Below are 15,255 nucleotides of genomic sequence, written 5' to 3'. Positions count from 1 at the left end.
TTCCCGCCGCGAGTCGCCGCGCGCCCCCGCCCGCGTTCCCGGGGCGCCCCCCCGACGCCCCGCCCCCACTGGCCGCCGCCGCCGCCGCCGCCGCCGCGAGCCTCGGGTCCGGGCGCGCCCCCCGCAGCCGGGGCGGGCGCGGGTCCCCGGGGAGCGCTCCTTTGTGCGGCCCCGCGCGCTGCGTCAGGGCGGAGTTGCCGCCGCCGCCACACGCGCGCACTCTCCCGCGCACGGGCGGCCCCGGGGGCGGCGGGAAGGGAGGCGGCGAGCGGGAGGAGGGAGCGGCCGCGAGCCCATTCGCTCGGCTCCCCCGCCCGGCCCCGCGCGGCGCCGCCTCCGCCATTGCTGCGCGCGGGAGCGGCCGACGCGGAGGCTCGCTGCGCGCTCGGAGCCAGACCTGCGAGCCGGCGTGGGTGAGTGCGGCCCGCGGGCCCGAGCCGTCCGCCCCGGGGCGGGGACCACGGCCGCCCGGCGCCCCGGTGGGGGGGGTCGGGGGAGGTGGCGCTCCGCGCGGGTCCCCGGCTCCGGGACGGGGCGCACCCCCTCCCCGGCCGCGGTGCGCCCCTGAGCCCGGCGCTCGGGTCCCGCGGCGGGGCGGGATGGGGGAGGGCCTGGGACATTCACCCCCCTTCCCCCGCCCCAGTCCCGGGCGGCGACCGCCGCGTCCTCCCGACCCCTCCTCCCCGGAGGCCAAGCGGGGGCCGGCGAGCTCGCGGTGACTCCCGCCCGGCCCTCCCTCGCAGGCGGCAGCCTCGGGTCTCCCGGAACGATGGTGAAGTTGGGGAACAATTTCGCGGAGAAGGGCGCCAAGCAGCCGCTGCTGGAGGATGGCTTCGACACCATTCCCCTGATGACGCCCCTCGATGTCAATCAGCTGCAGTTCCCGCCCCCGGACAAGGTGAGAGCCCCCCCCCGGCACCCCCGCGCTGCCGGGTGCGCACCCCAAGTCTCGGGCGGCGGCCGCAACAAAAGAGACGCGCGGCGTGCGCTGGGGATGGGAAGTGGGGGCGAGCTCGGGCGGCGGGAGGAAGGCCCCCCGGGAGGACAGCGTGCCCGCGCGGGATTCCGGATCGGGAGACAGCTCGGTCCTGACAAGGGAGCGCAGTCGGGGGAAGGTCCCTTCTCGATTTTCCTGGGAGTCCTGTCCGAGAGAGGTCCCTGGCTCCACCGCGGCGGCCGCCAGCCCTGCTCCTCCCCGCCCCTGCCCCACGGTAGCAGGGGGCTGTGGGTCGGGGAAGAGACTTGGGGCGCGGCTGCTCGGTGTGGCCGCCCAGGTGATGCGGTTTCAGCCCGGCTTGCCCCGCGGCGGTGGGGAGGCCCCTCTCCTCGGCCGGATGGACCCTCGTTGAGGGGCTGGCTTCCCGTCCTCACCCTCCCCGCCTGCCCCTCCCAGGCTGGCTGTAAGATGCGGCAGGGTGTCGGTTCTGACTGGGAGCTTCCTTCCTCTCTTTGTTCCTTTTGTGAAATCTTGAAGTAAGTGCTCAGCTCGCTGGGTATTAGTGTAACTGGGGACAACCATTCATCATCCTTTCCCCAAAGCGGGTTTTTCTTTTCTGAATTTAGAGTCCCTTTTCTTGAGTACAGTATCCAATCAAGTAGTTTCTGTACGTGGAGGATAATCTTTTCAAGAGTTAACTTTTAAAAAGGTAAATGCGATGATTTAAAGTCTCGACAATTGTATTGCAGAACTCAGACCTAAAATACTATACACAGCATCCCTCCTGACCATCTTGCTGCCGCCTTAAAAACCACCCCGGCCGCGAGTAAGCTCGTTCTAGTCCCCGAAGTGCCTTTACATTTATTGTCTCATTCAGCCCTGGCGAGGACGTTCTGACTCAGGTCTTTGTCTTTTATTCCGGCATGTTGGTGACTGCTGACCACCGGATGGGGAGGGGGGGATATCTATGCAGCGATGGGTCCTTCCCTTCTGGAAGATTCCTTTATTCCCATGTGGATCCTTTGACCTACTCAGCCCTCTAGAGTGGTTTCCATCCCCCCAAGTCCGTTGTCTGTGTTGTGGGTGGGGGGCAGGGGCAGGGGCAGGAGCGTGGGCCGGCAGCAGGTGTTTCGGTTCAGGAAGAGGATCGGCTTGGGCACCTGTGCACCCAGGCCACGTGGGGCCACTTCGGGGGCACTGAGGGTCCGAGGAGGCTTGGGGGGAGGGGTGGGGCAGGGCTGCCTCCGCTGGCGCATCCCCTTCACCGTCTGGGGTGGACTTGCTGGGCTAGCTCGGTCGGGGGCGGGGGGCTGCCCCCACTTCCCCTCCCGCCTCAGCCCCAGGGTGGTGGCGGCCTGTGCCAGGAACGCTGTGTCCCAAGGCAGCACCTCTGTCAGGTGACTCCCTCCGCTCAGCCTGAGCCTCCTCCTTTGCCCTCAGTCTGTTCCGTTCCAGAATTGTCCGGCACACAGTTGGCTTATAGCAGGGAGGGGGATTTCAGGCAGGCGTGAAATTCTGGCCAGCCAATTGGGCATTTAGAAGCAGTCTAGGTAGGTCTGAAAGGTAATGAGTCTCCCATCCCTGGGAATATTCAAACAAAGGGAGGGAACTGGCAGGGATGGGCTGGAACCAGTGGTTGGGTTGGAAGATTTCTGAGGTCACAGATGAGGAGACTGAGTCTCAGAGAGTTCACAGGATGGGTCCAAGGTCACACGGCCGAAGGCCACAACCCCCCCCCAGTGCAGAAGCTTCTGGCATGGGCCACACATTCCATCCTGCTTGGGACGCGACCTCTCACGTAACCGGAACAAGAGCGCTGTGTGGCTCACAGGCAGGGTTCGGGGAGGTGATGTCACCTGTCCCAGGTGCCGTGGCTGCTGGGGTCAGGTACCCCGTCGGGGTCGTACGTGGTGCTCAGAGCGTGTACCGAGTGCCGCGGTTCGGCAGTGACAGTGGTCGTGGGGCTCGCAGCAAGGCCCGGGCCGCTCTCACCTGACATCTGGCCAGTAACTTTACTGATAGTGGCCCTGTTTTACAGATGTGGAGATAGAGGGTCTAGTCCAAGGTCACCGAGTGTGTTAGTGGCAGAGGCAGGTGAATCCAGGCCCGGAGCATATTGACCGGGTTCCCACCGCGCCGAGCGTTGTACGGATTCCCCCCTCCTCCCTGCAGCCGGCTGAGCTAGGCCCTGTTCCCATTTCACAGGCCAGGACGCTGAGGTTCCGAGTGGCCAGGCAGGTGCTCAAGGTCACACAGCGAGTCAGGGACAGTTGGGATTTGAGGACAGTAGGGTGATGCACACATGCTGCCTCCAGAGCCGGGGGGGGGCACCCACAGTCACAGTAGGCATATCTGCCCTCTCGGCTCCGGGAGCTGCGTGCACGGAAGGGACCGAAGGAGGGAAGGAACGAGTCTGATCACAGTTCTGTGGCCCTTGGATCACTTGTCCGTGGCGGCTGGCATGGGCCGCTTTCTCTCCCGGGGCTGGCTCCAGGTCACAGCTCGGTCTGAGAGCCCCTCCGGAGGCCCACGCGGGGCCCACCATCCTGACTCGCTGCGTCCTGTGAGGTCTGCCCTGGGGCCCACGGTCACGGAGAGCACCGGGTGCGAACCTCTCTCTCTCTCTCTCTCTCTCTCTCTCTCGGCGGGGAGGGGGGGAGAGTGTGGGGGTGGCTGGTGCTCTGCAGTCCAGCTGCTGCTTCCTGGCTCCTGGAAGCAGGAGGGGGGGAGCGGGGACTGGAGATGGACAACCCCATGTGCGGCGTGGACAGCGCAGTACACCGTCCCTGGCTTCAGGCAAGAGGAGGAAAGGGCTGTGAGCCTCGGAGGGAGGAGGCTGGACGGGGCTCATCGGGAGCTGCTGGGGATGCAGGGAAGGGTGTGTACGGGGCAGAGTGGGGCAGGTGCCTGGGTGGAGAAACCTCTCCCACTCCGCAGTAGAGAGCAGAGGGGAAGAGGAGCAGGGAGACCCTCTGGGGGCCGTTGCAGGGGCAGGAGAGGGAGAAAATGGTGGGGTCGGGGCTGAGAGATGCGAGATACATTTCCTTGAAGGCCTGCTCCTTCCTGATCCGCCTCGCCTCTCCCCTCGCTCTACCCACGGCGGAAACCGAGCGCACTCCCTGGCCACCGTGTCGGGGGTTAGCCCTGGCACCCATTGGCTGGGTGGCCTTTGGCCGACGAGCTTCACTTCTCTGGCCCGGAGGTACCGTCTTTCCCTCCTGGGGCTGCTCTCAGGATTATTCACGGGCCATTTCTCTGAAAGTCCTGGCACTGAGATGTCCAACAAATGGTGGCTGTTCGCATTCTTTTTGTGACACCCTTGTGGGCGAAACGGTGAGTCGTCCTCGCCGGGCAGGTGTGTCCGTGCACATCTGGCCGCTCCTCTGACGCTTTGCTTCCCTGTTTCCCCGACAAGGTGGTTGTGAAAACGAAGACCGAGTACGAGCCTGACCGCAAGAAAGGCAAAGTGCGCCCTCCCAAGATAGCGGAGTTCACCGTCAGCATCACCGAGGGGGTCACCGAGAGGTTCAAGGTGAGCAGCCCTGGATGGGGAAGATGCTGCTTTCGTGTCCAGGGCGTGGGGGGCGGGGCGCCAAGCTGGCCCCTGGAGTGACGGGAACAGGACCCACCCCAGCTGTGCAAAACCCACCCCGTGCCTTTGCAAATTTCTTCTTTATTTCCTTCATCTTCCAAAACGACCACACATAACTTGGTGGGGGGCGGGGGGTGGAGTTTGTGTTTAAAAAATTTTTAATTTTAATTTATTATTTTTTAAAATTCCGGCACGATGAGCACACAGTGTTATGTGAGTTTGGGGTGCACAGTATAGTGATTGAACGGTTCTGTCCATTTCCCGGTGCTCGCCACGGTAAGTGCGCTCTTCATCCCCTTCGCCGACTTCACCCCTCCGCCTGCCCCTCCTCTCCTGGGCAGGCGCCCGGTTTGTTCTCTAGAGTTAAGAGTCTCACTTAGTTTTAATAACAGGGAAAACCCACCCCCAAAACTTTCTTTTAGACAACGGTTACAGACAGGTGAACAATCACTTACCAGACTTTAAGATCCTTACCTCACGGTTCCAGGAAGGAAGCAGGCTCCCACAAAGGTAAGGCGGCCTACTTATTACCTGCAAGACCTGGTTCTGGGCCTCCTCCTTGTTCCAGCTGAGCTCAGGGAGTCTCCCCAGAGGTCAGGACTATCCGGACAACCCATCTTGCAGACGGGGAGGTTGAGGTGCAGAGAAGTCACGGCCGTCCAGGCTCCAGAGGCCTGTGCTCGGCCTCCACCCTTCAGCAGCCCTGGCGTGATGCGGAGGTGCGGGGCTTGGCTGGCCGGTGTGCCCTCTGCCTGGGCCGCTGGGAGTGCTCCCTAGTGGTGGGGGGAGGCCTTGCTCTGGACGGCTCTCCAGGGAGGAAGAGCTGCTGAAAGGGGCAGGGTTCCAGCCAGGCCAGGGGTGGAGCTGTCCCCAACGTCGGGCGGCCTTGGAGGGTGGACACAGCTGCGTTGGTTGAGCAAGTCAGGATGCTGATCTTCTGGAAACTTGTTCTTTGAGAAACGCGAGAGACGAGAAAACGGGGGCCCTCACCCAGATTCAAAGGGGTGATTTGAGAGACCTTGCAGAGTGGCCGTGGGTGGCCTCTCTGGTGGCTCCGTGTGGCTGTGTGAGCAGCTTGCGGGTGTCTGGGTGCACAGACGCTTGGACCCCCAATCCCTGCAGTCCCCCAAAGCACGTGTGCATTCAGCGTCCCGTTCATGTCACGAAAACCCTGGGGACTGGTTACTAGCTGCAAGTGAAGCTCACAGAGCTGAGGTGGCTTCGTGGGCCAAGTAGGGAAGCCCAGGGTGTGCCGTGACTCTGAATCCCTCCTTGGCATCGCTCCAGCCTGCCCCACGGGCTGGAGAAACACGGTGCAGGGCCTGCCGGGCCGGTGGACCCCTCCAAGCCGTGATCTTCCGTGTCTGCGGGGTGTTCACCCGTGTGATTTATCTGCCCCAAGAGGCGGGTACGTCTGGTAGAACCCACTTTCTAGCGGCAGGATTGAGGTGCAGAGAGTCCTGCGCCTGGGGTTCCTGCTGGTGGTATGAGGATGGTGTACGGGCTGAGATGCTCCTCGGGTGGCTCCTGGCTGGGCAGTCTGTACGTGTCATTAAGTTCACGGCCAGGACCGGATCGGATTGACCCAAGATCAATCCTTCTTCCGCTCCGGCCAGCCGGCTTCGCGTGTGTCTTCTCTGCGGCTGCTCGGATGACCTGCACTCCCCGCGCCCTGGGGATCGCCTCCTGGCTGAGGCAGAAATGACCTCAATTTCAAGGTCATCCTAGCCATCATTCTGATGGCTGACAGCATCTGGGTTTCTCATGCCTGATTTGACCTTTGCCCTTCTCAGCCCTGGCATTTTAGGTCCCCCCCAGAGTGGGGTGCTACCCTTCATCCTTTGGGGTCCGTTGTGTGCCAGGCTCTGTCCCCCAGCTCCGGTGTCCTTCGTTCGTGTTTTTCCCGCACGCTCACCTGTTACAGGTCCCCAGGGCCCCCGCTGAAGGCATGGGTGACGCACATTGGCCACCAGGGTTCTCGGCAGCATCGGTGTGGTTACCTGGCTCCAGGTGCCCAGAAGCCGAGGGCTCAGAAGATCTGAGCCCGTCCCTGTGGACGGGGCTGTGGTGGCAGAACCCTGCCTCGTCTCTGCCCCCACCTTGCGGGGGATGTCCAAGAAGGTGATGTATACAGTAAGTGCTCAGTAGGGCACTGCATCGCAGTGAGCCCATTCCCTAGTCTTATACCGAAACCGTCTGGGCACCTTCATATGCTTAGCCTCCGTGGCCTCCTTAGGGTTCACAAGCACGCTGAAGGGGGTGGCGCGGAGGCTTAGGAATCCCAGGTGGTCTCGGGGGCCTGGGGGGCTTCCGACTGGTCCGAGCCTCCGAGGCCAGTGCCTTTCCACCCCCCCTCCCCCGGCCTGCCACACACACCTCCGCACAGGCCCGCCTTCCAGCTCCTTCCAGGGCCAGCTCAGCCACCAGCTCCTCCACGAAGCCTCCGGGGATTGACCTCACCTTCCTGGGGCCTCCGCTGTCCTTTGTTAGGAGCAGTCACAGGATGAGAACCGGGAGCGCTCCCACGAGCCAGACTCCGGATCAAGCTCGTGAGACTTCTCGGCTCACTTAATCCTTGTAGAAACCTCGTGAAGTGTGCCCTGTCGTCCCCGTTGCACAGTGGAGGGGAAACTGAGGCAGAGAGCTTGGCCCTGGGCAGCCTGCACCTGGCTGTGACACCCGAGGTGATGTGGCTTCCCTCCCGGGGAACATGTTTACATGGGCAGCTCTGCACTCCAGGCAGCCCACGTTGCTGCTTTTTCCATTTTTTTTTTAGAGATTTTATTTATTTATCTTAGAGAGGGGGTGGGACGGAAAGAGAGAATTCCAAGCAGATTCTGCCCTGAGCATGGAGCCTGACCTGGGAGCTCAATCTCACAACCTGAGCCAAAATCAGGAGTCGCCCGCTCAACCGACTGAGCCCCCCAGTGGCCCCTGGACTATTGTGCATCTAGGAATCCTTTGCCTTTGTTGATTTGAAGCCCCTCCTGGTAACCTCTGCCCGGGGCCCTCCATCTGTCCCCTGAGCCACACAGAACACAAGTCACCCTCCTTCCCAGCAGCCGTGTACTTGAGTCTTCTCCGGGGGAAGTAAGCCTCATTTTGGTCTCTTCCTTCATGTCACAGCATCCGGGCTCCCCCTGTGAGGGGCCCAGGCTTCTCTTCAGGTGTGACCAGGCGTCCTGGTGAGGTCCAGTGGGGCGGCCTCTCTGCCAGCCAGGATAAGAGCCTGTCCTCTCTGGGGCCGTCCAGACACCCCCAGCTCGATGAGTCACTGGGTGACTAGCCGTGCTGCTGACCTGGAGTACGTGGTGACTTGGGGAGACTTCCAGGGTCTGCCTGGGGGACCCTCGCTTGTCGAAGAAGGCAGCTCCCAATAGAGCGCTCTCTCTAGGCCACGGGTGGGTGTAAGCCCTTTCCAGGTGTTAACTCAGCAGTTCCCACCTGGACAGGCAGACGACCCCCAAGGTCACAGTCAGTGGCAGAGCGAGACCTGAACCAGGTGGCCTGGGCCACTTGACTGGGAGGCCAGTGGGCCAGACTCACACAGCTGAACGCCCCGCGTTCGGTGGGCACGTCAGGCTTTTGTGCCGACACCCTTCTGAGCAGGGAAGGAGATGTACCCGGTTCCCCATGCACCTGCCGCGGGGTCTGTGCGTGAGAGGCGGCCCCAGAGCACCGTTCCTCTAAGTATGGGACCGCTAGCACTGAAATCACCAGAAGTTTGATTTTTAACAGAAGGACCCAAGACCCTGGGAACGCGCACTGTGATGAGCTCTCCAGGTGATACACTGAGTTTGGGGCCCTTTGTGGATGGAGGTGCATCCTAGCGCAGGGGCAGGGCAGGCTCAGGAGAGCTGATGCCTTTGGAAATGCCAAGGGCGTTCACCCTTCTGGAATGTTCTCCCAGCCTTTTATTGTCCAATTATGTGTCTGACATCTTTGAATGGAACACCCAATAGGGCATGTTTGTCCTGTGCGGCGGCAGCCGGCTGAGGGCTGGGGAGCGAACCTGTGACAGGAGGCGGGGGGTGGAGGGAAGATCTGCCTCCCCCGGGGCCGCACTGGGGGCTCCGTCACAGCTTTGGTCTGGCCAGAACCTCTTCTGGGCAGCTTCCGTGTGGCGCCCAGGCCGGCCGTTCCTCAGCCCTTCTCATTTCCGTGCGTGAACTGCAGGGATGAAACCGTGTCTTTCTGGCTGTTGAATCAACAAGTAAATAACGCGTCCCCCTTTGTCTCTAATTTGTGCACTTCAGGAGCAAGGAGCTGGCTGCTTTGCATCTCCTCTTTATATACCTTTGGATGGCATCCTTGAGACGAGATGTCTTTTTGGATGTTACTTTATGGTTATCGCTCGGGGATGAATCTCTTGGCTCCGAGGTTGCTAGGCTGGTTGCTAGGTAACCGCTGATGGGGAGAGGGTTTTGTAAGACTCCGCCACACTGGGATTGCTGGATGAATCACCCAGCAGCGGCCAGAAGCCGAGGCTTCCGAAGAGGTTAGTGTCAACGAGGAAAAAGTGCTCGTTTAATTAATTGGAGGTGGATTTATGCTGAGAATCAACACAGGCTGAGATGTTTCTCAAACTAAGTAAACCTAAACATTCTTCCAGTGGCGCGGTCCCGCTCCCCTCCCCCAGGGCAGAGTGGAGTGTCGGGGTGCGGCTGGGGCTGCTGCTAAGGGTGCCCTCCCGTCGCAGAAGCTGGAGGGGCCATAATTAGGCAGATTAAAGGAAGGTTCCATCAGGTTCTGCTTTGTGGCTGCCCTGATGGAGAGCTGTTGAAGTGTCTGAGATCCACACACCTTCTCTCTGTGAATTATAAGGGTTCGGGTGAGCAAACCGCACGCCCTCCGCCTGGTGCCACGGTGCCCTCAGGGCTCTGGGAGGGTCTGAGCGCCTTTCGTGGTCTGCACGGAGCTGGGAGGACGTCCTGGAAGGAGAGTTTGTCTGAATGGCCCCCGGTGTTGGCAGTTGGGGCTGCCGCGGGGGTGTCCCTTAGCATCCTGTCACAAACGATTCTGTGGGCGGTTTGTATCTTTTTCTCACATCCTTAATGACCTTGAGCTTCCTGTGCACCCATCTGTTTTCCACACTCTCCAGTAATCCCCCGGTGTGTTTCAAGATGCACTTGTTAAATATTTATGAACGGCAACACCATTTCCTTGGCATTCGGCAGCGGGGGAGGTCTTCGTGCATGGCACTGGGGACCCGAGGATGGCCTGCGGACACCCCCGTAGCCGTCCACTCACCACCCTGCCGGCCTCGGTCGCCAGGTTCTGCGGTCGCAGAGCCCACGGTTTTCTGGCCCAGCTGTAGAGTGGGGCCTCATCCAGAATCCAGTAATAAGTGGGTTGAGTCATCTTGGGAGAAGGGGTGTCTGTGTGTTCACTTTTTTGTGGGTTATCTAAAATATTTAGTGTTGCACATGCTTGAAGATGTCAGGATTCATCCTGTTTCTCCAAGTTTTTTTTTTTTTTTTTCCACTGCATTACTCAGCAGAAAACACATTTCCTTTCCCCTCCCCCTGGGGGGGGGAGGGCAGAGGGAGCGGAGGAGGAATGAGGAGGACTAACCTAGCCATCGACCCAGTGCGCGCTCAGGCTCTGAGCCGCACGAGTGTTAGTCCTTTCCGTGTTGGTAACAGTCCTGAAGGTTGATCTTGCTGGCTCGACTTTGGAGGTGCGGAATTAAGGTTAGAGAGGTTAAGGAGCGGACTCCGGGTCGGCCAGCTAACCAGGGGTGGAAGTAGGATTCAGACCCACATCCTCCTGACACCCCAAAGCCCACCGAGCTCTGTCTTCCACACCAGCCGTTGCACAGGCCCCGTGGGACAGCTCTTCCCTGCTTCAGACGTCTCGCCAGGCAGTGACCCCGCCCGCCCAGAGGCCCCCGGCAGGAGGGGAAGCCCCAGGCCAGGAGGAGCAGAAGACCACAAGCAGACTCAAATGCTGCTCGAGCCCCTTGTCTGTAAAGTGGGGGTGTTGTCAGTTCCCCCCGGGCACGGAGAGAACTAGCGTGTGGACCAGGGCCTCGTAAGCTGAGTGGCTGTGTACTTCGTGGCCCGGACTGGGACACTCTGGAGAGGGACAGTGGACACTGCGCATTTGGGATGCGAGGGCAGTCACCACCAGCCAGGACTGTCCTAATAAGCGTCTAGGAGAAATGGTCCCCTCCTTATAAACTCCTTATATAGTTCCCCCCCCCCCGCCCCGCACTGTCCCCCCAGGCCCATATTCTATTTGCCATCCATTCCTGGCTGTTCTTTCCAGAAAACGTCCCTCTTGCCCCCGGGGCAGGACTGCTGGGGCTCGGACTCCCCGTCTCGCCAGGACCCCTGCCCCCCCCCACCTGTGCTTCCCGTTCCTCACCTGTCTCGTCTCTCTCCCTCGCCCAGTTTTCCTTAGTGTGGTAAAATATACATCACATACAGTTCAGCATTTTGAAGTGTTCAACTCAGTGACATGTAGTCCCTCTGCGGTGTCGTCCAACCCTCACCACTGTCGAGTTCCAGACCATTTCATCCCCCCAAGAAGAGACCCCTTACCCATCAGCGGTCACCCCGTTTCCTCCTCCCGCCAACCCCCAGCGCTGCCCACCCCGCCAACACCGGTCATTCTCGGCCTCTAACTATAGGCAGCCTAGTGGGGGCGCGGTGGTGTCTCATCGTGGTTTTGATTTGCGTTGCCCTGGTGCCTGATGACGTGGGTGATCTGTCCCTGTGCCCCGTTGGCCATCTGTGTGTCTTTGGAGAGATGTCTCTTCCAGTCCTTTCCCATCTTTAATCGGGTTGTTTTTGTGTTGTTCAGTTGGACTCTGGATACGACGTCCTTGTCACATACATCGTTTGCAGATCCTGGCTGCTGGTCGGTGGGCTGCCTTTTCAGTTTTCTGCTCGTGTTCTTTGCACACAATTTTTAAATTTTGAAGTACAATTTATTTTTCTCCTTCATTTCTTGGGTGTTTGATGGCAGATCTAAGACACCACTGCCACGTCCAAGGTCACGAAGATTTGCCTCTTTTGTTCTAAGAGTTTTATGGCTTAGGTTTTATATTTAGTCTTTATTCCATTTTGAGTTAATTTTCATATCTGGTGTGAGGTAAGTGTCGAGCTGCTTCTGCGTGTAGATAGCCGGTTGTCGCAGCACCATCTGTTGGAGAGACTTCTTGCCCCATTGAATGGTCTGGGCGACTTGATGAAAAACAAAAAACAGTCGATCATGGACACTGGGGGTTGTATTTCTGGATTCTGTCCTATTCCACTTACATGGTGATTCTTACGCCAGTACCACACCGTTTTAATTATCGTAGCTTTGCACTAAGTTTTGAAATTGGGAACGATGAATCCTTTGACCTATTTTTTATTTCCAAGATGCCTTTGGCTCTTCGGGATCCCTTGCAATTCCATTTCTGCAAAAGAAGGCTGTTGGGATTCTGCTAGGGATTGCACTGAGTCTGCAGATCACCCTGGAAGTATTCTCATCTTCACAATATGAAGTCTTGCACTCTGTGAACACAGGATGTCTTGCCATTTATTTGGGTCTCTTCTCATCTCCCCTAGCAACGTTTTCTAGTTCGCGGCGTTCGAGGCCCTTCCCTCTTTGCTGGAGGCCGTGAGCTCCAGCAGCACCAGCTCTACCCGACACCGTGGCCCGTGCGGCTCACACGGGGTCTTGTGTCAGGCTGCAGCCGGTGCCAGGATCTCGGGACGTGCGTATTCTCCTCCTTCCTTTGAAATCCCAGTGTTTCTGAGGTCTTGGTGTTTGATGTGTTAATAAATAAGCATATATATGGAAACCCTGCCCTGAGCTCTCCCCTGAGCCTTGCTGCTCTTGCACACTGTGCCTTCCAGGCCACCGGCCCCGGCAGCGGGGTCCGGGCCACCACGCGCCACCGTGGAGCACAGTGGCCGGGGGACGCGCGGAGCGTACAGCCCCTGCGTGGTTCCCAGTGTCTCCTGCTTCAGAGCCCTTCTTGACAGCTTCACAGAAGTGACCCAAGTCTTGGGACTACGCGGAACCTGCCTTCTCTCCCGCGCCCCTCACACACACACGTCGGTCGGTGGCACACATGTCCTCCGGCCGACGGGCAGCGCCTCCGCGGGCTGTCACCCCCGGGGTGACAAGAAATGGGGACTTGTCACCAAGGGGCAGCTGCCTCCCGAGTCCTGCAGTGCCCAGGAGCTGCCTGGCTTCCTGCTGCTTGATGGGGCGCACAAGGACCCGTGTCAGCTGGCTCGTGTCACCTCCCACAGGACACGTGATGCTCCAGCCGCACTAGCTGGACGCACCATATTCCTCGGGGGACATCCCTCCCGCCCTTGCTGCCCCGACGAGCAGCTCCTCCTTCAAGACCCAGACGCCCCCCCAAACCCAAGTCCGGGCCAGCGCAGAAGAAGGTCCGCCAGGACCCCACCCAGCCCCACGGAGGAGCTGTGACGAGTTAACACCTTGCAGCAGAGACCAGGCCTGATGCTCTGCGGCCAAGGCAGCCACTGTCTCGTCTGCAGGATGTGCACTGGCCACTGGGGAGTCCACAGAGGGAAGAAGGCAGGGCCCCGGGCCCAGAGGCACTTTTGGCTTTTCTTTGTGGGCCCCTTCCCCCTTAAAAAGAAAAAAAGGCGAAAGAAGAAAGGACGTTATCTTATGACATCCAGACTGGATTCATGATTATTATATAATTATTTCCGGTTTTTCAACAAAATTAAAAACCATTTTCGTGGGTCGCTGAGAGCATCACAGGCCCCAGCACTGGGCCTCGTGTGCCCAGTAGAGGCAGGGGCCCTGCGTCCAAGGAAGTGCCCTTCTCCAGCCCAGGCCCCCCCCACCTCTGTCCCTGGCCTCCAGGCCCACCGCCACCCCCCGGAAGCACAGGTGGGGGCAGGCCCTGGCTGTCAACCCAGGCTCTCCAGGCCTCCAGGAGCCCGCGGAGGGCAGAGCAGGCCTGGGTCCCGCCTCCTTCCTGGGCGCGATCGTTGGCTTCATGAAAGCCAGACAGACTGGCACCCCTGCAAACTGAATTTATGTTCCATTTGCTGCGGGGACGCTCTGGGTTGGCTCCAGGTACCCGAGGGCGGCTCGGTGTAAGTGCTCACAGAGAGGATGGAGCTGGGCGGCCTGCCAGCTGGATCCATTCCCTCCTCCCCTGCCTCCCTCCCTCCCTCAGGGGGCACTGGGGAGATGGGCTCCAGAGGAGGCAGACTAGCTCCGTGGGGCGTCTGTAACCAAGTACCGCCAACTGGGTGGCTCAGAACGACACACATTCATGCTGTTACAGTTCTGGGGCTTCCGAAGCCTTGAATCAGTGTCACTGGGTGACGTCTAGGTTTTGGCAGGTGCTCCTCTGAGGGCTCCAGGGGAGGATCCGTGTCCTGGCCCTTCTGAGCTTCCAGAGCCACGGTCCCCACATTCCTTGGCTCGTGGCCCCTTCCTCCACCTGCAGCCCAGCGTCCTCCAGTCTCCACTCTGTCTCCTCTGCCTCCCTCCTGGCAGGACCCCTGGGATTTCACTTGGGCCCACCTGGATAATCCAGGAGACCTTCCCCATCTCTAGACCTGGATTTAATCCATCTGCAGAGTCGCTTTTTGCGTATGAGGCGACGTGCACAGGTTCCCGGGGTTAGGACCCAGATGTCTTTAGGGGACACCGCTCAGCCGACCCAGCTCGCTTGCCTTGCGCTGGTCACCCGCGTTGGCTGAGCCTCAGTGTCCCCGAGGGTAAAATGCAGTCAGGAGGATCGCCTTCGGGTGCTGTCACGAGGAGTACGTGAGCTTTACTGAAGCTGCCTGCCGCAGGACAGACCAGGCTGGAAGCCTCTGGAGCTACTCTTAGTAGGGCATTTTGGCATAAGTGGGCCAAGGCTGGGGCGGGAGCTCAGTAGCCCCCAGGCTCCAGGAATTCCGTGCCGAAGGGGATCCTCTGTTTACCCCGCGGTCCTCAGCTCCCGTTGTGTACAGAAAGCGTCTGCAAAGTTGTAAGTAATCCCGGGGCCAGCATTCTGCTGCCGGGGCTCTGGGTGGGGTCCCCTTGTTGGGGTCCTCGGGGGCTCCTGTGATTCTCACACACAGCCGGGCTGGAGCCTGTGCGTTCAGGCTGGGTCACTGCTCGTGGCTGTTCTTGCGGACGCCCCTGGGCTCTTAGCGCCAACTGGGTGTCTTGTTGGCGTGACTTGAAGGTGCTGTCTTTTCAGGGACTGGGCCTCCATCACCTCTAAAGGAAGGTGCTGAACACGGGGGTCTCCGAGCATCCTCAGGCTCCAGGGCTGACACTGTGCGGGAATGGGCTTCCCACCGTGTAGCGAGGGCTCACTCTGCGCCCCTGGGTGCCCAGCATGGGTCTCCTGGGCTCCCCGCTGTAACCTCGGGTGCTGGGCTGGCATGCCCCTTTCCCGGCAGACAGGGACCCAGAAGTCAGGGGCGGATGCTTATTCCAGAGCTGCTGTGTGTGGGGGCCGAGTAGGCCTGGGAAACCAGGGCTCTTGACACGTGTTGGGCAGTGAGTGGCCAGTTTGTCCTTCCAGTCAGAGTATTTTGGAATTGGCTGAAAAATGGGGCCGCTGGTGGTGGGGGCTCTCCAGGATTTTTCTAGTCAGGCCGTGTCGACGTTAGAGAAAGCCTGAAGAATGCTCCTGAGAAAGAGGTATGTTTGGTTAGGTAATTTCACACTTTTTTTTCTGGAATAGTCTTAGTTGTCTCATGGGAGAGGGGGAGGTTTGTGAAACTCTCCAAGT

At 59.9% G+C, this 15,255-nt stretch overlaps 1 protein-coding gene across 1 annotated transcript in view; it reads left to right on the top strand.

Annotated features, from left to right (window-relative positions):
* The first annotated feature begins 256 nt into the window (after positions 1 to 256).
* NSG1 (neuronal vesicle trafficking associated 1) overlaps positions 257 to 15,255 on the top strand; it is a 28,667-nt gene continuing 13,668 nt past the window's right edge. The window contains exons 1-3 of the mRNA XM_036110519.2: positions 257 to 413; positions 744 to 898; positions 4,353 to 4,469. Coding sequence (XP_035966412.1) covers positions 770 to 898; positions 4,353 to 4,469 — 246 coding nt within the window. The 5' untranslated portion in view covers positions 257 to 413; positions 744 to 769. The remainder of the gene's footprint in view (positions 414 to 743; positions 899 to 4,352; positions 4,470 to 15,255) is intronic.

This window comes from Halichoerus grypus, chromosome 3 (genome assembly GCF_964656455.1).
Source record: "Halichoerus grypus chromosome 3, mHalGry1.hap1.1, whole genome shotgun sequence".
Lineage (NCBI taxonomy): Eukaryota > Metazoa > Chordata > Mammalia > Carnivora > Phocidae > Halichoerus > Halichoerus grypus.
This window is presented reverse-complemented; position numbering and strand designations above follow the sequence as displayed.